The 21,030-nt window shown below is 38.0% G+C and overlaps 3 protein-coding genes across 5 annotated transcripts in view; 1 reads left to right on the top strand and 2 right to left on the bottom strand.

Moving 5' to 3' along the window:
- Positions 1-582: 582 nt before the first annotated feature.
- Positions 583-6,011, bottom strand: LOC135473071 (COMM domain-containing protein 10-like). Its single transcript, XM_064752869.1, has 8 exons — positions 5,794-6,011; positions 4,852-4,942; positions 4,264-4,374; positions 3,604-3,675; positions 2,504-2,587; positions 1,825-1,935; positions 1,519-1,578; positions 583-959 (listed from the first exon to the last, which is right to left on the bottom strand). The coding sequence occupies exons 1-8, from the start codon at positions 5,820-5,822 to the stop codon at positions 921-923; spliced, it is 597 nt and encodes a 198-aa protein (XP_064608939.1). The 5' UTR covers positions 5,823-6,011; the 3' UTR covers positions 583-920.
- Positions 6,012-6,135: 124 nt separating this feature from the next.
- Positions 6,136-14,410, top strand: LOC135472250 (GPN-loop GTPase 2-like). Of its 3 annotated transcripts, none has more exons than XM_064751661.1 (5): positions 6,136-6,256; positions 6,992-7,613; positions 9,269-9,367; positions 10,309-10,511; positions 14,287-14,410. In XM_064751661.1, the coding sequence occupies exons 2-5, from the start codon at positions 7,008-7,010 to the stop codon at positions 14,324-14,326; spliced, it is 948 nt and encodes a 315-aa protein (XP_064607731.1). In that variant the 5' UTR covers positions 6,136-6,256; positions 6,992-7,007; the 3' UTR covers positions 14,327-14,410. The 3 variants fall into 3 exon arrangements, with proteins under 3 accessions (XP_064607731.1, XP_064607730.1, XP_064607732.1); XM_064751660.1 differs by having other exon boundaries at positions 6,146-6,256; positions 6,981-7,613; XM_064751662.1 differs by lacking the exon at positions 14,287-14,410 and having other exon boundaries at positions 6,146-6,256; positions 6,981-7,613; positions 10,309-10,625.
- The window catches only part of LOC135472248 (U3 small nucleolar RNA-associated protein 15 homolog), a 65,987-nt gene continuing 56,181 nt past the window's right edge, over positions 11,225-21,030 (bottom strand). The window contains exons 8-13 of the mRNA XM_064751657.1: positions 19,085-19,169; positions 18,022-18,171; positions 15,238-15,339; positions 13,211-13,344; positions 12,815-12,873; positions 11,225-12,057 (exon numbers count right to left, since the gene is read on the bottom strand). Of these exons, the coding sequence (XP_064607727.1) occupies positions 11,837-12,057; positions 12,815-12,873; positions 13,211-13,344; positions 15,238-15,339; positions 18,022-18,171; positions 19,085-19,169 (751 nt within the window). The 3' untranslated portion in view covers positions 11,225-11,836. The remainder of the gene's footprint in view (positions 12,058-12,814; positions 12,874-13,210; positions 13,345-15,237; positions 15,340-18,021; positions 18,172-19,084; positions 19,170-21,030) is intronic.

Raw genomic sequence — 21,030 nt, 5'->3', positions numbered from 1 at the left:
ATGGTCGTGGGTTTCCGCTGGGCTCTGCCTGATTTCCTCTCACCATAATGCTGGCCGCCGTCATGGTGTAAAACACCAACCAAATAAATAAATAAATTTATTATTGCCTTAAACACAGTTTGAATTTCTTTCAGCCTGTCAGTCCCTATCTCAACACTGGAATGATGTGATTATAACAGGAAACATACTGACATCCTATCCCCTCCACAAAGTTAGAGCTGGCCAGCAGTTAGCCTCTTCTCTAATACTAGGCACCAAAGGAAGATGTACCCATTTGAAAGTTTCAACAGTTATCTGACAAACAACTTATTTTCATGTGGACAAGGGACAAAACTGCTGGTTTCAGTTTATAAATACAAACAAGCACATCAATTATCAACAATACATACTATATCTTGATTTGTATACCTACTAAAATACACTAAAAGTCACATCTTAGCAACATGACTAAAAGTCACATCTTAGCAGCATTCAGAAAGATGGTCTCAGTACTTTGGGGGTGAGAACGCCGGGTGATTTCATTAATGAATCCTACTCAATTACGTCAATGATTCATTCAGAACTTTACTTGACATTATTATGATGCAGAATGGAACTGATACATTGTAGTATTTACACCTTAAAAGCACATTCTGCTAAATATTCACTGATCCCAAGTTCTGCTTTACCCAAAACTTCACACCCATATGTACATATGTAAACCAGTTTTCTCTGTTGGCCAGTTTCTGAAAATATCACTGGTCCAAAACTGAAACGTGATACTGGTATATACAACAGGTTGTAATCGTAATGGCCCGAGTCTGTCATCCAAATTTTTCCACGTGGTTATCAGTCATCAAAGACTAGTTTCAAACAGAAATTTGAGAACGGCAGTCAATTCTCATGTCTTATTCCAAGAAATCCACTCAATCCAGAATGTCTCAGCTCAAGCCATCAAGTTGCTTCTGTATCTTCTCCAACTGTAAATGACACAGAAGATAACACTCAATTGAAATTTGCTCAATGTGTAATTATAGTAAGATTGCATCACCACAATGCTATCAACTAAGCAGTTAAAGAATGAGTAGTTAAAGAATTAAATTAAATATCTTTAATCTACTAAAAAGAAATTTTCCTTTCCTTTCATTCAATCCAATTCTCTTCAATTATTAATTATTAATTAATTATTATTACTTATGTTTAATTTATTATAAAGAAGATTCTTTTCTTTTCACTGATTTTGATTCTCTTCAGTCATTAAATTAAATTTTTATGTTTAATCTCCTAAAAGGAAGATTTCTTTTCTTTTCATTCACTATTATTTCTTCGGTTTCAAACTTTGTAATATTTCACTGCTTTCTTTCTTTGCATAAATATGTACATCACACCTTGTGAGATTCCCTGACAAAACTTTATGTATTACAAATACAACAGAAAACTTAGCAGAGTGACCCTGCTTTGTGTCAGTGATATTGCTGCTTTAGTAAGTCACAAACCAGGTATCAGACTATTACATGCATAGTTACAAGCCTTACATACCTGATTATAGAATGCAAACAACTCATCATGTGTAAACTCCATCCTAACCTTTTCCTTCTCCTGGAAAGAAAACAATAATTTCAATTTTTATACCATTTATTACTTAATACACAAAATCCACTACATTTTAGTTTCGCCACCAATTCACATGCATTTTTTATATACACATAAAAACACCTGGGAATCCTTTTATTTCCAAGTTCATTGGTTTTGAGACATCTGTAGGTTTAGCCTCCTACTAACATCTGACAGTTAATTATTTAGTTCAGAAACCAAATTGAATGCATTTTTATTTTTAAAGAATACCTGTGTATCTTGATGTATAATTCCAAGTTCAAACTGAGCATTGGGCATTTTCATCTTGGTTTTGTTGTCTTGAGCCATCTGTAAGTTCAGCCTCCAGTTAACATCGGTCAGCTGAAATGATAAGATTTATTTTTAGAAACAGAACAATAGTAAACCATTCCACAGAAGTGACTTTCAAAAGTAAGAGTAGCAGAAAGGAATTTCCAATGTTTTCATGCTGTTTAAAATACATGTAGTAAAGCGACATTGTCGAGAATAATGGAATTTCGAGTTCGAACTTTTCTGTTACTAAAGGTAAAAATAGTCCTTCTGTGTATTATTTGACCTGTGAAATGTTAAGCAACTTTTGTTCACATTAATTTACCGATCACCTTTCTCGCAATATTCTGGATACACAAGTGAAACCACTTTTCATGAGGAAGTTTTTTTTTTTTTTTTACCTGTAGTCACAAAAGAAAGCGAACTCGAAACTGTCCTAATGTGTTAGTGTGGTACATGTACTAAAAAACCTTCTTCATGTTTACCATGGTGAACAAGTTATTAGGTGAAGCAAACTGCTCACATCCAGATAAACAACATAATTTGCTGAACACCACATTGAGACAGTGGAAATGTTGTAAACTGCCAGACAACATATAGGAAAGATGAGATGGTCCACATAGGCAATGCAGCGACAAACCTGTTTGGGGGCCATGGTTATCTCCCTTAGTTTCTGAACCACATCTCGTCCACTGTTGGTCCATGACTCTACAATTACACTGACCTGTGAGGAAACAACACAAAATTGTCACCATGTGTGTATAAAACATGGCTATACTCATGAAGAAAAGGAGAAAACAATTATCTGACACTTACAAGAGCAGATGTAAGAAGCTGTTTTCTATCACCTATAAGGCCTACTGACTCTGAATGCCACAACTACAACTGTGATGTCTTCATGTATTCACATATAACATCACATAGTGGTAACACTCTACTTATGTAATACGGAAATCGTGCACATATCATGTTCACATAAAATCATTTTTAATGACATTCCAAGGGGGATATCAAACATTAGAAATTCTTCATGTGTTAAAGACATGACATTAGACAAGTCATTAGGTAAATCTTTCAAATTTCTGCTCGATGACAAAAATGTAGTCCAGATGTCGTGACATGTAGTCGACAGAATGAATGGGAATCATGGGTGGTCTGTTTCCCTAATGTTTTAGTCACAGACGTGCATGCCGTGTGCAGCAAGAATAAGCTCATAACAAATTTAAAACCACGATACCCTAACTACATATTTTTTAGTCTATTAAAATCTCACACTTGGCTACAAGCAGATAATCTGATATTGAGCTGCAGATTGGATAAAAACTTAAAAATGCAAACAACAAAGGGAGCTTCAAATTGATGACTTTATTTGGCTTGTGGTAGCTTGGATTTACCAGATTTGCAACAACAGACATGTCATCTTCCTGCTCTATATTGTAAAGAGATTTATTGGTGAGCAGGCTTGATGCATAACACTAGCCATAGATCACCATTTTGTGGTGTTGTTATATTATGAACTTTTGAATGGTTTCTTTGCAAAAATGCAAGACTACACGAGATTATTAAAGACTATGTACTTAGCAAAGTTAACCCCTGCCCAATCCACATCTGATTTAATTTAACCCCCACTATTACGCAGACTGTATGCTGGATGAACCACTGAAAACAATGAAAGACAAGTTAGTTAACCCAACTTTTTGAAGAATATGAAGCTGAAAATAAACAGAGTATCCGCCCTACCTTTTCCTCTTCAATCTCTAACTGTTGCAACTGTTGAGTCAAAACAGCTGGTTTTGCTGTGTGGTAAGCAGCCTGGAAGAAGAAAATCCTTACAGCTATGAGTATCGTCTGAGTTTGTGTTCCCATAATATTACATGTACTTATAGTGCTGGGTCGCTCAAATACCAAATTAAAGACACCTATACTGTTTAATACTGTCAAATTTTACAATTTGATGTGAAGAATATTTCATTTTGAACACATTTTACAATCACTACTAAATTGCTTTTTCTTCCGCTGCGGGAGCAGTAGATCCAGGATCAATCCTTGGTCCAGTCACACCAAAGACTTTAAAAGAGGAAGTTGTGGATTCCTCGCTTGGCGTTCAGCATGAGGAGGATAGTGCAACAACTGGTTGACCTGTATCAGTGTAATGGCACGGGCAGGGCAGCTTACATGTAGTTGCCTTCAGTAAGTCGTCTCATTGACGCAGCACTAGATAAAAGAGCGGTGAAAATCTGCCCTGCAACAAGGAGGCACATCACATACACCCTAAGGATTCCTTCGTCTTCATATGACTGAAAAATTGTTGAGTACGAAGTTAAACCCCAAGCACTCACTCACTCACTCACTCACTAAATTGCTTTTTGAATGGTTATCTCCCTTTACTTAACCCCTTACCTGCTGCAGAAAGAACTCCAAGGCTTCTATTAACAATTGTAAATCTGAGGCTGGAAGTTTAAAGGTGGACTGAAGTTTTTCTTCTTCATCTTCAGTAAATGAACTGTCATCCTGAAAATAAATATTTGTAAAACTGAACAACTAATTCAAGGTCATTCACACTTTTTTGTGATGCTATTTTTTTATACACATGTAATGGGAACAGCTTTCCACTGATTACAAAACAAGGTTCTTTCAGAGCATAAAACAATGATTTGATGACCATGGTTCAACTTTTGGTGTGACCACAGAGTAAACTGTTAACTTATTATACAGATAATATGTCACCTGTTTTATTTGGCGGCTGGTTCAAACGAATCAAATGCTAAACACAAGCAATTCTTATTCTACACTGAAGTTCATCATATAAACATGCAACGATTTGGAAAAAAAACGGTGGGTTTGCATGTGGGAAGTGAATGATTCATAACTTAAGTTGAACAAAAACCTGTCAGCGATATTGAAGTATTAGCATAGGCTAGCACAGCAGCATTGTTAGGCCATGGCCTCCATCAGAAGGCCATCCAAAGACTCTATAGGTGTACCTACCTTTAGATGAAGTTTCTGGAGAATTCTAGAGAGTAACAATGGAAATTTGGGTGGATCTATTTCATTTATGATTGAAACAGCCTTCTTGATGCTGCAATGAAAGCAAAAAAAAAAAAAAAACAAATCTTTATTATGTGGTTTTGTCAACAATTGTCAAGCTTAAAGCACATGGCATCAACATATTGCACATTTGCTTCCTGCAACTGCCTCGCAGGAAATACAAACATAAGCATGGTTATCAATCTAAAACAACACCTAGGGTTGTATGTTTATTATGTTTATGTTTATTTATTTGTTTATTTATTTATTTATTTATTTGGTGACAGTATAGCCTGAAGTCTTCTTCACAAGACATGGATGCTTTACTGCATTATCATTACAAAACAGTGTATGTGACGACTGGAAAAGGAGATGACCTAGATCTGACTATTTAGAGGTAGGTGGCGTGCTCAAATGCCGCTGTCATTCCTTAACCAATTCTCTGACTACAGGCTGAGCAACAATACGATTATGACATATCCCAAATATCTCTCAACCTAATACACATGCAGATCTTCATATCGATCCACATACTACTATATGTGTACTGTAAGTATACAGAATATATTCATATAATACACATATAGTAGTACTGCCAGGCTAGTTGGGCTGATGCGATGATCTACTATAGTCAGTGTACTATACCTGGAACTAATATAACAAAGGGATAGGCAACGAGACGAAATCACGCCATCTGTTATATTTGAACAAAACTATACCATTCATGTAACATGCACAATTGGACACGCCCCTTTCTGGTTCAGTTTTGAGTGGTAATCACTTTACAATGGCTTACAAATACCACCGAGTATACACATAAGTGAAACACAGGCTGTCTGAAGGTTTTAACTTCAATTATCAACCACTATGTGCTGACTCTACAGTCATAAACCACATCTGTACCTAGCTGTAGCTTGAAACATGAGCGCCATTTTTCGTCACTTTCACTTTGTCTGATTGTCAGGTGACTTTAGTTGGCCAACTCCTGTCGGGTGACGAACGTATAAACTGTCACCAGACCATTCTATCAAATGCTAACTAGAATGAAAGCTTCAACAGTCCACGGAATCACTTCCTGAATCTTCTGATTTTAGATCACTCTGCAAAACATCGAGTTTCCTTTCCCCATATTCTACTGTCACCTCTCCTAGCAGTGGATGTCCATTGTATATGACACACGTATAAAACTGCATAAAACTGCAGCGCCTCTGAGCGGAGATTGCCACTGCAACAACAACAAGCAGAAGCGTGGAGCGGGCAGATAAGAAAGGTCTCTGAACACTTCTCAACTTCTGAGATTTCGTGGTGTATGAATGTTGAACTGCCTGTCTGACACGTACTGAACACTTGACTGGGTTTACTTAAGGTACATCTTTGTTAGAAATGATAGATCGTCTTTAGAAGAGTGAACTTTCCCATAGAAAACTGACAAGTCTGAAGTGATAGGCTCCACTGAAATTACATACAGGTGCGCCCAGCCTATTCAAACTCCAGCTTGAAGGTTGCATGTTCCACCCCTGTCGTGATCGCATGTGAGAGAGTTCGTCAGCTGTATTGTTTTAAGTCCGTGTATTTAGCTGAAGGCCTGCAGCAACCTACGGATGGTGGGAGGATTTCCCCACCATAATGCAGGTCACCGCCGAGAAATATTCTTGATTAGGCCTACCGGTATGGCATAAAACACCAATCAAATAAATAAATAAATATTGAAATGAAATACCCACTCATATCACTAATAGTGTGTTGGGTAATGTTAAGCCTAATTCCCTCATATACATGTAGGCCTACTGATAAATTAATGTATGTATTTTCACATTTTAGCTATGTATGGAAGTGGAACTTTCTAAGAATTTATGGTTTTTGATGAGAACTCTGATGAGAGATTGATCATTCGTGTTTTACATGATCTTTTGGGGTGCTAGTTCATGGTGTTTCTGAGAGGTGATTCTTGATTGTCTATCGGTCAGCTACCTCCTATTTTTGTGAGAAGCCTGATGGTTGCATGGTAGCCTCTGCTTTATCCAGAATTGTACTTCCTGATAATGATAATAATGTCATAATAATGTTTTTTGTTGGTTTTGATGTCACAGGTTTTCCACAGATTATCCTGGCAGATAATGTTTGGCCAGCTGGTTATCGGGCCTCCAGGCTCAGGCAAAACCACCTATTGTCAAGGAATGAGTGAGTTCCTGACTGCTGTGGGGCGAAAAGTGTCAGTCATCAATCTGGATCCAGCCAATGATCAGCTTCCCTACACATGTGCAGTGGACATTTCTGAGCTGATCACACTCGGAGACGTGATGAACCAGTTAAAACTAGGACCTAATGGCGGGCTAATTTACTGCATGGAATATCTGGAAAAAAATCTTGACTGGCTCGAATCAAGATTAAAAAGTCTCCAGGGTCAGTATTTATTATTCGACTGTCCAGGACAGGTGGAGTTATACACCCACAATAATTCCATCCGCAACATTGTTGCACAGATCCAGAAATGGGACTGTCGACTGGCAGCTGTACATCTTGTGGACTCTCATTACTGTAGTGATGCAGGAAAATTTATATCTGTTTTGTTGACGTCTTTGTCAACGATGTTACAAGTGGAACTTCCTCATGTCAATGTACTCTCAAAAGTGGACTTAATAGAGAAGTTTGGGAGGTTGGACTTTAATGTTGACTTCTACACAGAAGTTTTAGACCTGTCTTACCTGTTAGACCATTTGCAGGTGAGTTATAGGGCATTATTCATCTGAATCTGGGTATTTCTTTATTTATTTATTTATTTGATTGGTGTTAAATGCCGTACTCAAGAATATTTCACTTATACGATTGTGACCAGCATTCTGGTTGGACCAAACCAGCCAGAGCCCAGGGGAAGCCCATTACCATCCGCAGGTTGATGGCAGACCTTCCTACATACGACTGAAGAAGAAGGCAGTTTGACCTGGACTAAAAATCACGACCACATTGGTGAGAGGCTCCTGGGTCATTACGCTGCATTCAAACGCTAACCACCTTGACCTCGAAGACCCCATTTAAATCTGCTTACATGAGAGCCAACAGGTTATTTTTTTTATTTTATTTTTTGTTTAATAATTCATGATTGTTGCTTTACTCCATCATAACTATCATCAGTATTATTTCACTATTTTACCCCATCATCAGTATTATTTCACAATTTTACACCATCATCAGTATTATGCTCAATTTTACACCATCATCAGTATCATTTCTCTAATTTACACCATCACTATCATTTCTCTATTTTACACCATCATCAGTATTATTTCTCTATTTTACTCCATCATCATTATTATTTTCCTGGTTCCTGTGATAATTGTCTCATCCTAAAACTATAGGACTCATTTAGAACTGGAATCAGAGGCAGATATACTGTATCAAAATGGTGCTTCTACTTTTCTGCCGTAAATTTTAAAGAATGAACATATTCAAGAGCCTATAATTTGACACAAACTGTTACGTTTAATCACAATGTAAGTCTTCACAACTGAGATAATGGCCATAAGGGCTATTCAGAAACTTGAAGCTTAATTTTTTATATTGCACACTGAAACTGTAGGTGAGGTTTTAAAGATTTTTGATTTGTTTTTGTTTAATGTCACCATTTCAACATTATTTTGGGTCATAGCACGTTGTAGTACTAGTAGTATATGTGCAGTATAACAATAATAGACAGTTGAAGGGAGACAACTTTTACAAGTCATGGATACCACACCTTCAACCTTATTTCAAACACATTAAAATGGTGTCTCACTCCAGCAGGCTGACATCATGTTTATAGCACTGCCTCACTGGAATGTCCTGCAAAAAACACCAGACACAACACCTTACTCTGTTACTCCGCAAGGCCACATGAACAGCCCGGGCCATCCAGTGCCTTTACTGAGCACAAAGCCAGAGAGCTCCCATTATAAGCGAGATGAGATGGGCGCATCGAAAACCGTGCTGTTTCTTACTTCAAAGATGTTCATGACACAGTATGGTTGAAATATGGCTCAGAAGGTGCTAAGCCTGAGTCAGTCATTGATTCTGATGTGATGATGTTCCTGAACAGTTCTGAAGGCAAACAATAGTTCAACTACAGCTTAAAAGTCAGCCAATTTCGGTCGGGTTTAGTGTAATATATAACGGTAAATGCTATCTACTGAAGTGAATTTTTGGGCTGGTAAGCCCAACTGCAATAGTGTCACATGACCAAGATATGGCTAGTGCCATCTGGATGTTGCCTATGGAAGGATAACTCAGAGGTATAACCCAGTGGGCTGTATCGAGAAAGAGTAAATTTCAGTAAATTATCTTCCCTTAGACAACATCAAGATGGCACTATGTTGGTTAAGAGCCATGACTTGTTATCTTTCAGGAAGACCCGATTTTCAAGCGCTACAAGAAGATGAATGAGGCTATGGTTGGTTTAGTGGAGGATTACAGTCTCGTGTCATTTGTGGCTCTCAACGTTCAGGTGAAAACCAACATTTACCTTTGACTTCCTGATGACTGCGAATTCTGATTGGCGTAGTAATTACTGATTTTTACACTTGAATACTTAAATCAGGAAGACCTGTAAGCACAGGTTGTGGTTTTATATTAAAGCCTCTCAGAATTACCAAGAATCATAGTCCTAAAGCACTTCTGATGTCAGACTGTCGGCTGAAAATACATGCAAACGTGACACTGACAAAGAAAGGTTTTAATCAGTCTAACTGAAGTGAAATGTACCAGCCACTCTCTTAATAACGTGTCACTAACTAGGTCTTACGAAACACTTCCTCTCTTCCGCTGACAACTTTTTATTTGGAGAGGTTTTAAAGGTAAAAACAGAACAGCTGTGTAATGTAACTGGTGAAAAATGTAAGGTGTCTTTTATCGACATAATTTATCTATCATCTATCTGACAAATGACACTTCTTCACTTTGGAAACCCTTATGTTCACCAAAATTCAGCTCCTCAATTTTTTTTATGGTTCGTCTTATGTCACCTTTTGTAAAACTTTTTTTCAGACGGCCGTGTGATAGTAAATGTGATGGAAAATAACTGCCTGACATTTTTGACAGGTCACATGTTACAGTACGACTGTTTTTTACCTTTAGCAGTAAAAGAGTTCAAACTGAAAAATCTCCCTCTTGATTGGACTAACATCAGATGAGCTGGAAGTGGCTGCTGCTCCAGATCTTAATAGCGACTAGTCAGTACATGGAGTGAGATGGGAGTTTCTGTGTGACTAGCAAATGTACTGGTTCAGTGTTTCTGGTTTAGGGCTTTCCTTTGTCTTTAGTTAACACAATCTCTTTCACTTCACTGTATGGTGAGTTGTATTCTTGGAGATGAATAAAATGACTTAACCAATGTGCAATGCATCATACTCGTGTAGTTGAACCTGTTTAATGTATATTCACTTCCAGGACAAAGAGAGCATGTTACGCTTGATGAAGGAAGTTGATAAGGCTAATGGCTATGTGTTTGGGGATTTGGAAGAACGGAACATCGAGTCCATGTTATCCTGTGCGGTGGGAGCAGAATTTCAGTACGAGAAGATCAAAGATGTCAGGGAAAAGTACACACACGCTGGAGGAGCCATGGAGACGGACTCAGGGGAGACAACTTAGTAGGTTCAGTTTTGGGTTGTCTCCCCTACTCTGTATAATGACTTCTTTCACAACTTCCTAAAAACGGGTGTTATTTTAATCTAACTGTTTATGCCATGAGACAAATAAAATCTGCCTTGCACATAATGGCAAGACATGAAACTCAAGAACATTTTGAAATAGCTGTCAAATAAATTTATTTTGTAACAATGTAACTTCTCTTTCCACTGTGATTTTGGAAGGCTTCACTTCAACAGAACACCACAGCTTGAAGACGATTTGCCAGTGTACAACACCACAACTTTTAAGACCCCTGCAAAATGTAGGTGACAAATTCACCAGTGGATATGGGGGAAGGTCTGCCAGCAACAGGCTGATGCTCGTGGGTTTAGCCCAGGCTCTGACCGGTTTCCTCCCTTTATGATGCTGGCTGCCATCCTAAAAGTGAAGTGCTCTTGATTAAAGGTGTAAAACACCAATCAAACAAATCCTTAAAATACTTCGTCTACAGTTTGCCACAATTCCAGCTTCTTTATTTCAAACAAGTGTGTTCTGGCAGGACAGAACAAAACGCCTTGATATATTTGGCCATCATTGCATATCTAATTGACTGAGGTTTAAAGATGTGGAAGAGAATATTGCACGCATTCAATGGCAGTCAGATTTAAGGCCTCGAGGAGGCCACCCACTTTACAAGACACTATCCTCTACATGATCCTTTAGATTTACCCTTTATATTATTAGCCAAACTATCAGACTAAAAAATGACCCACTACACAGATGTTCCACATATAAATGACCTTCTCCTTTGATGAACAATTATGTATTTTATTTATTTGATTGTTGTTCACTGTCATACTCACAAATTTGTCACAAGCAGGCACACTTACAGGTGGAGGAAACCCCAGGTTAAACCACTGACCTATGGCAAGTTACTGAAGAACTTTCCCATGTGTACAGACCTGGAATTCCATATTTGTGGAATCGGTCTTCGACAAAGACTGGGCTAAGTCTTCACGATTCAATATCCAGGGGCAGTTTTGAACCACACCTTGTGCTGGATGGGAGTCAGGCATCTTTCCACATAGCCACTTCCCATACAATAACATAGTGTGTGGTTCCTGAATAAAAGGGTATTAGAAGTGACAGTTCAATACCCTTTAGAGAATGATATTCACACATCAAAATTGGCTTTGTGCAATTCCACACCAAATGTTTCACTTCGTGTCAAATACTTTGTAAAATATCTGCCAATTGTTTCACAAATGTGTCTGATTTTTGGCATACACTTCTTCTCTTGGTCCCATATAAAGTTCAGACAAATTCCTCAGATACTTCGGAAATATCACAATGACTTCGCAGCAGCTGATGGTGTAAGTTCAGCAGGAAGTTCAGCATTCTGATTGGTAGATTCGTTTCTGTTTGAGATAGCAAACAGTGTGTCCAGTGTGCCCATCACCTCCATCAGAGATTTCATATAAGCCACTTCAATGTCCACTGTTTCCTTCAGCTGCAGTATCATGGCATCCACGATCGCAGACTGACCAACATGTGGAGAGTAGATTTCTGGAAAACAAATTTTTAATTACGGTTAATTTTTCAAAAAGACTGACATAGGCAACAGATCCATCAAAACTCATTTATTTATCATAACTGACATTAAAATCAACACCAATATGTAAGGAGGTAATGCTAGCGTGTTGCTTGGGCACATGGCCTAACATTTCATCAAGAAAATCAATACTTTCATATTTGATTCAATCACCCCACACCAATCTCACGTTCTTCAGAGCATTCTTTTTGCTGATGAATGTGTTGTGATGCACTCTGGTGAAATTGTACAGGTGAAAAGCAGAACACAGGAAGAAGTGTCATTAAAATTACCTGCAATCTATATATCTATTAAACCCCTATCACACAAATCTATCAACTTTGCCTCAGTACCAAAGAGAAGTCCAGTCAGTTGAGGTTCAACCACACAAACATTATTTCCCGTAATCCTTCAGTACAGCGTTGTATATTTTGACATCTTTCCATCAGCCAATCAGACCAAAGGGATTACACTTAATTACACAACAGGAAATAACAGCGTACGACTGGAGAGGAAGCCAGCATGACCTCGTTGGCACCTGGGTCATCGCGCTGCACTTAGCCAAGAACCCCAAAGGGATTACAGATGTGTACTACCATATATGGAGTGGAGTGTTACTTTGTCTTTACTCCTGGTATAAGTTGAATTGTGCACCAAATCTTGGACACCCTTCATTTCAAAGCAAATGTGTTTAAATAATTACAATATGTAAATATACTTTAAACCACTTACCAAGGATAAGATTGGCAATGTCAACTAGAGTGGTCATAAATTTGGGATTGCTAATATTTCTGAAAGGAAAAGTGAAAAAAAAGATCAGCCATACTTCTCAATCCATAATGAAAATCTTAGATTTACGTCTTTACATGCACTGTGTACATGCAAATCTGTTCATAAATACCTAAATAGTACTACTGGTTATAAACATCCAGAACTCTTCTTCAGTACCACTTTAATTTCCATATTTTTCTGATGTTATATAATGTTATTATATATTACTTTCCACAACACAAAATTTAAACTTTTTAAAATCACCGCAGTGTAAATGTAGGAACATCCTACTATATTTAGTCTACAACAAAACTACATGTACAACATTAACCATTTGTAACCATTTATCAAACACACCTTTGTATGAATTTGAGGCAGTTACCCAAGGACTTGTCATCTCTACCAGCGAGTGCAGGTTTTATACCACCCCGTCTAATCAGTTCTTGAAAGACGCTAATTGTCACCTCAGGTGTCTTCCTTCTCACCTGAAGCTGTTAATTAGTTCACAAAATAAAAAATAAAGAACAAATTAAAGGTGTTATCCAGCAGTGTCACCGGGGTTCACGTTCCTACTCTTTTTGCCGCTTCTGTCAGTAAAGTTCATGATAATGCGAAAAAAGATTGGTAGGAAATAACTGGATTTGAACCATAGGCAGCTAGATACAATGTCCACTGGGGGCTTGTGTGAAGGCCAGTGAAAAGAAAATAAACACTGCTCTCAGATTGCAGTGCTGAATTACATCAAGTCCATTATCTAGGAGTATGCAACTTCCCTATAGCTTGTCTCCACAGCACCATTCTTCCATCTCACATTATGGGACGTATCTGCGCAGCCATGTATATTCTTTGCTCTCTATGCACAGCAAATGTTTGAGAAATAGCTGATGCATGGTGGAAAAAAATGATCCAAATAATGCTGTGTTGAAAAAAATTACGACAACGGAAAGTTTTGTAAAAGGACAACAATGTCTTTGATAGTGACTGTTTTAGAGTTGCTTGCCAATATACAAATGGTCAATGGGCTCTTAACTGCATAGCAGCAATGATTAGCGAATTCGGTTTCAACGTGTGGCCAGTTCTTGTAGGAGCTGTCTACATTAGATTTCCCATGACTCAGTTCACAATTTCTAACCAAGAGGCTGTCATGTCTCTCCGCCAGGTGGCTGAAGCTTCTACAGATGACGTAACGCGTGCTGTGCCGTGGTGACTAGCTATGGGGAAGTTACATACTTCTAAGTAATGAACTTCTGGTTACATGCATAGCTGTTGAGGACAGCAAATCTGGGGACTGGCTCTTAACTACAAATGATGACAAGGAGTCATGTGTGTGTACATATATTGTCTCTTCTTGTGGCAGGGCGAGTCCATGCCAAAGTGACACCCCACCCAGTCACATTATACACTAGGCCAACCAGTCCTGTTTCCTTTTTCAGTTCTGAGCGCCAAGCGAGGCAGCAACAAGTACCAATTTGACATGGCCCGACCTGGATTTGATCCCGGGTCTCCTTACTTCGAGGCGGACGCTCTAACCATTCGGCCATCGAATACAACAGTACGCCATAAAATTCACAAACTGCAGAGCTGGAATTGAACATGCAGTTTATATGGTGAGAGACTGCAGCAGAAACTGCAAATAAATCCGACTGGTCTAAAAATTACTACTAATTACAGTGGATATTGTCAATATAAATATAACATTCTAAATAACCTAAATTTTCACTCACAACATTGAATTTTAGAGGCAAATAAATGTCAGAAAATATTATTTTTTGGTCCTGAAACTTATAATTTTCCAGTAGATCATCATTTCATGTTCCAAGCAAACCTCAGAACACCTTAGTTTCTAAAATCAATAGAACTCTTAGAAACAGGGAAAATGGAGAAATTAGTCATGGACAAAATTTATGATCATTTAGGGTAACTCCGATATTAATACAACTGAATGGCATACATGGAAGACAATCTTTGCCAGTCAAACATTTTCCCCTACTCACATCTAAGCTTGAAGAAAAGTTATTGTACATTTGACTTTCAACAAATCCCATATTCAACTGTTTCATGACAAATACATTAAAAAAAAAAAGGGATGTACAACCTCAGTAGAGTTTGTATGACAACATATGTACTCATCCTCACCCACTACAATTATCATTTTTCATTTTGTATTTTGTCTGCCTTACTCTCCCGTGTCAAGGTGACAGAAAACAGACTTTTGTGATTAGTGAACCATGGATGCGTCAGTGTGTGTTGTAGGAGGGTGATTATAAAGAGAGAGTTAGGGTGAGGGAGATGTGAGCTGGGAGAGGGGGAGGGGTGTATAGGTCCAGTGGGTGGCATGATGCAGACGGACTGGCACTTCTCCGCCTTTATTCTTTTATACTCACTTGTAGAGCAGCATCCAATGCCTTGCTGTGCTCAAATTTCTTGAAAAATTTATCGTATCTGGCCAATTGTTCCCGTCTTTTGTGTTCAACAACCACATCTCCCTGAAGACCACAGAAAAACACTTTTTTTTCAACATTTTTACATTTTTTTTGCGTTATTTTGGGCATTGGTATGGCATTTCCACCACTTCAGAACATACTTACCAGGAATCCTCTTTGTCTAAAACAAGACTTCTTCTTGAGGGACTCAAAAGTAATATTTTTTATGTTGTAAGCATAAACCTGTTATTAATGAGATGTTTTATGAGGGTAAATGCGTCGAAAATTGTTTACCTACCATCTGTACATATTTACATTGGCCAATGACCATGAAACGTGCTATATGTAGAACATGAGAGGAGGGGTGAGGGATGGAGAACACCAGAGCGCTTTCACTGAGGGTCACTTTCAGTGGTATTACCCTGACAGAGTAATGAATGGAACAGTGGTACTTAAGGTGTTCTAGCCGGTAACACACACTTCTGTCTACCACCCAAATCCAGAACTACGCCTCACATTTACCCGTCCCCTAAAAAAACAATATAATAAATCTGACGCCAAAAAATTAATGGACTTTGTGCAGACAGCTGAATAACTGTAGCCTGTCTGCTTGGAATGTCCAAAATGTGTCTTTTGATGCAATAATGCTGTCTTTCATTTTTTTGCTACCTTAACTGCATCTTTTTATGCCTTATTATTTTGATGAATTCAAGAAGTCTGGTAAACTCTTGTGTCTCTCCTTAACAAAGCGCCTTAACTTCACCCCAAAACACTGGAAATAATTTACTCAGAAACATCATGCTGGAAACTATTTTTTCCTTCTTTTTTGGACAGGGAGTGGGGGGGGGGGGGTCTCAGCCATTTTTTTCTTTGTCTGGGAAGGGGGAAAGGATGTATCTTGCTAAAGTATACCCTAAGAGACAAACTTTCAACCAAAGAGTTTTCTTTGTTCACTAATTGTACACAGCATTTTTGTCACATCACGACGGTGTCTGCTTACTACTGACCTGTCACAAAGACAACGCATTCATTGTGCTGCCTGACTGAAGCACAATCTGCTGCAAGGCACCAACCATGACACCCCAGCCAGCCTTACTATTCTGATATCAGGGATCACAAGACAGAATCTGAATTTGCTGGATATTTACACTTTGACACATTTTTTTTTTTTTACTTTTGCTTCAGCATGATCAAACATTATCAATAAATGATTACCTTATCTACCTACATGGTAGTTTTTATATTAACTTTATCTCTCAACTTTCGGAATAAAAAATTTGTGATTTTTTTTCATTTTTGCCAATATGCAGTTTGCTTTTTGCCAGTTTGTAACAATTTGTAGCATGTGTTTTTGTTTTTTTTTTAATCACAGTGTGATCTCTGGCTTCATGTTGACCTCTTTGAGAGCTCCTTCTGACCATTACACCCTTCATGTAATTCAACCATACATATCACTCAGGTTAGAGGAGGAGAAAGCCACCTGTGGATGGTCGTGCGATATGAGCCTGGTTTCCTCCCATCATAAAATCTTGTCTCCGTTATATCAGTGAAATATTCTTGAGAGTTGACCAAAAACCAATGAAATACATACACAAAAATGTCTGCAATAATTATTAGATTTTTTTATGCCTGTCCTATAAATCCCACCTTATAATCTGATATAAAATCAGACATACACTGCACTTGTCTAAAATTTTTAAAATTTATTACACATATTTTAAGACAGCTTCTCAAGGTCATTATGATGACCCTTAATTAAATTTTTGAGTTCTCTTCCTTTAATGTGTGCATGTTATGTTTTTTGTTTTTCTTTCAGAATGCCACATTATGCTTGAGACAATTTCACCACAAGTATAATGTGATCTTCAGGATGTTATTTGCTATATCTCACCTGCTGTGCAAAATGAACTTTCCCTTTCAACACATATTTCAGTTATTACAGATGTTATTTGCAATATCTCACCTGCAGTGAAGACTGAACTTTCCCTTTTAACACACATTTTGGTTATTACAGATGTTATTTGCCATATCTCACCTACTGTGGAAAATGAACTTTCCTTTTTAACACACATTTCAGTTCTATCAGATGTTATTTGCCATATCTCACCTGCTGTGCAAAATGAACTTTCCCTTTCAACACACATTTCAGTTATTACAGATGTTATTTGCCATATCTCACCTGCAGTAAAGACTGAACTTTCCCTTTTAACACACATTTTGGTTATTACAGATGTTATCTGCCATATCTCACCTGCTGTGCAAATGAACTTTCCCTTTTAACACACATTTCAGTTATTACAGATGTTATTTGCCATATCTCACCTGCAGTAAAGACTGAACTTTCCCTTTTAACACACATTTCGGTTATTACAGATGTTATCTGCCATATCTCACATGCTGTGCAAATGAACTTTCCCTTTCAACACACATTTCAGTTATTACAGATGTTATTTGCCATATCTCAAGCGCTGTGCAAAATGAACTTTCCCTTTTAACACACATTTTAGTTATTACAGATGTTATTTGCCATATCTCATAGGCTGAGGAAACTGAACTTTCCCTTTTAACACACATTTTAGTTATTACAGATGTTATTTGCCATATCTCACCTGCTGTGGAAAATGAACTTTCCCTTTTAACACACATTTCAGTTCTAACAGTGCAATATCTCACCTGCTGGGCAAAATGAACTTTCCACTTGAACACATATTTCGGTTATTACAGATGTTATTTGCCATATCTCACCTGCTGTGGGGAATGAACTTTCCCTTTCAATACATATTTGTAAGAGGCTTTTTTTGTCTTTTTTGACCGTTGACCTTTGTCGTCTGACTTCCTGTGTTGGATGGAGAGCAATCCGTCTGCAGTTCCTACTGCTATCACCTTGTCATCAGCCTGTACATATATATCAAACATCTTCATCAAAAGACAGAAAAGTAGTACTATGAGGTCATATAGCATTTACCTAGTGCACACACAAACACATACTCAAATTGATTTATCTATTTTATTTATTTGACAGGTGTTTTACGCCGTTATCAAGAGTATTTCTCTTATGAGGCGGCGGCCAATTTTATAGCGGTAGGCAACTCGGCCATACACAAACTGAATGAGTGAGAAAAAAAAATGATAACCCTCTTCAATACACAACTATTCCAAATGTTTAAAACAAAAGAATTCAATATTTCACACATCATGCTAATTAATGAATATTCACATTTTATGAAAATTTCAGCAACACAGGTGCAATAGTGCTAAAGCAGCAACAAATTTATTTATTTATTTTATCGGTGTTTTACGTCGTACTTAATAATATTTCAGTTATATTACAGCAGCCAGCATTATCTTTGGAGAAAACCAGGTAGAGCCCAGGGGAAACCCACAGTCATCCGCAGCTTGTTGGCAAACCTATCACATACAGCTGGAGAAGAAGCCAGCATGAGCTGGACTTGAACTCACAGTGACTGCATTGGTGAGAGGCTCCTGGGTCGTTGTGCTGTGCTGGTATGCTAACCACCTCAGCCAAGTAGACCCCCTAGGAACAAAAGTGCATGACAACTTTCTTAGAAACATTTCTTAACAACTTCCTGTCTGACATTATACTTTTTAAATTTGTTGCTGTCTTCATACAACTTTACCCATGATGCTATAATTTTAAAAATGTAAATTTTGTGTGTGTGTGTTTCAAAAAAAGAGACTAAAATTGCAATAATTATCACTTCACAATGAGCTGAGCTCTGCATCTACAAAAAAAGAAGTGTTTTCATATCTTCATGTACCAAAAAAGAAAGAAAAGACAAAAACTCACTGATATTCCAACACTAAGAATGGCTCCAGGATAGTCCAGTGTATGTACCACTTGATATGTGCTAATATCATAGATTTTCACATGTCTACAACAACAACAAACGCATGTCCAGAAATAATCACCTAGGATACGGATATGATTAGAAATGACTTCATCAAAACGACATCAAAGACTCCATGCAGAGGGAGCTTTGACAAGATTAGATGAGAAGTGGGACAACATAGAACGTACTTCGTGGTGGGAATACTTGGGAAGTTTTGGCACTGCTTGGGAAGTTTTGGCACTGCTTGGGAAGGTTTGATACTACTTGGGAAGTTTTGGGACTGCTTGAGAAGTTATGGCACTGCTTGGGAAGTTTTGGGACTACTTGGGAAGTTTTGGGACTAGTTGCAAAGTTTTGGGACTGCTTGGGAAGTTTTGGCACTGCTTGGGAGGTTTTGGGACTACTTGAGAATGGTTGGACTACTTGGGAATGGGTGGAGCTACATGAGCAGTGGTGTTATTTAATAAAAAATGGTGAAAATTTGTGGGCTGAGACAATTAACCTAAAATAAAATGCTTTGAAAATTGAACAATTTTATAGTAGATAAATAATTATTATAATTAAAATAAATAAGAATAATCTCCTCTTTTTCAGTCCTGTTGCACTTAGCTGAAAACTTACATGGAGTAGGCCTATAGTATCTCTCTTGTACAACAGAAACGTATTGTATGACAACAACTGTGAAGCAAACTAGGCCGACAAATATACTGGTCACAGAGTTAAGATTCACGTCTGCCATTTACAACAGGTAACCGGAACACATAAGCTACTAAAATCATTTTGAAAGCCCAACAGCTGAGGCAGTTGCTTTGTTAAAACAATAAATTTACAATGTTGTTAATTTTGTACCTTAGAGCGTGTGTAATGCAATCAAAAAATCATTTCACCACATGATGTTTTTAATACAGAGCACTGTGGAACTGTAAACCTTATGCAAGGTGCAAGTCGACCATTGAAATTCGATCAAACTGTTATCAAGTTCTTTAGAGACATAATTCCAAATGAACTTGGCACAGACAACTCTGCTGACAATTGAATTAGGCAAACTATGCGCAGTATTAACTCTGTTAGCTCTCTTTGTTCCAGACTGGTTTTCAAACCCTTTTCCCTGAAAGCAGCCGATATCACTGGCCCCATACTCTCTTATTGCCCTTTGAATGCTCAATTAATCTTTCACGCCCCAGGGGGCCCAATAAAACGGCAGCTTGTCATTCTAGCCCCATGCTCCCGGGGAGCATAGATAACCCTGGCTAATGTCTGGCCACTGGGGGCGAGTCTTGGCCGCCGGGCCAGATCAGAAACCATACTTCATACCCATATTAATTAAGTAGTAATAAAACAGCTATCTGCACCCTCTGATCTTGCTGACATGATTTCCGCTAATCTGTCGAGATGGACACACTTATAAAAGCCTAGAGATTAAATCTGCTTATGATCTATAAAAAAAAAAGGGAGGGAGATAACAAGTGATATTAAGTTATCTGTGTGACGCTGGAGCCAGATAGAAAGGCTGATATGATCTGGAGGTGGTATACCTCGCACCATTTCTGGCAAGAACTGCTGACTGATCGTGTGTGGCAGATTACAACTGAAATGGGTGGTCATATCAAGCCTTTATGGATTTAACAGATGGGTGCCTTCTGGTTTAACATGCAGTCTTAACTTTCAATGTAATTTACATCTCATCAACAGACAAGCTGAGGTTTCCCTTGGGACATGAGCTCTGCATCATGAGCCGGGTTTATCATTACAACCTGCTTAGTTCATATCTCAGATAAGAATACTAACAAGCTCCCACTATCAACACAGCATACATTTCAAAAGGCAGACATAACAGCAGTCTTCACTTTTCACATTATTTAATCCTAAATGATGTATGGAATATATACATAGAAATATCATA

Source organism: Liolophura sinensis, chromosome 8, assembly GCF_032854445.1.
Source record: "Liolophura sinensis isolate JHLJ2023 chromosome 8, CUHK_Ljap_v2, whole genome shotgun sequence".
NCBI classification, from domain to species: domain Eukaryota; kingdom Metazoa; phylum Mollusca; class Polyplacophora; order Chitonida; family Chitonidae; genus Liolophura; species Liolophura sinensis.
This window is presented reverse-complemented; position numbering and strand designations above follow the sequence as displayed.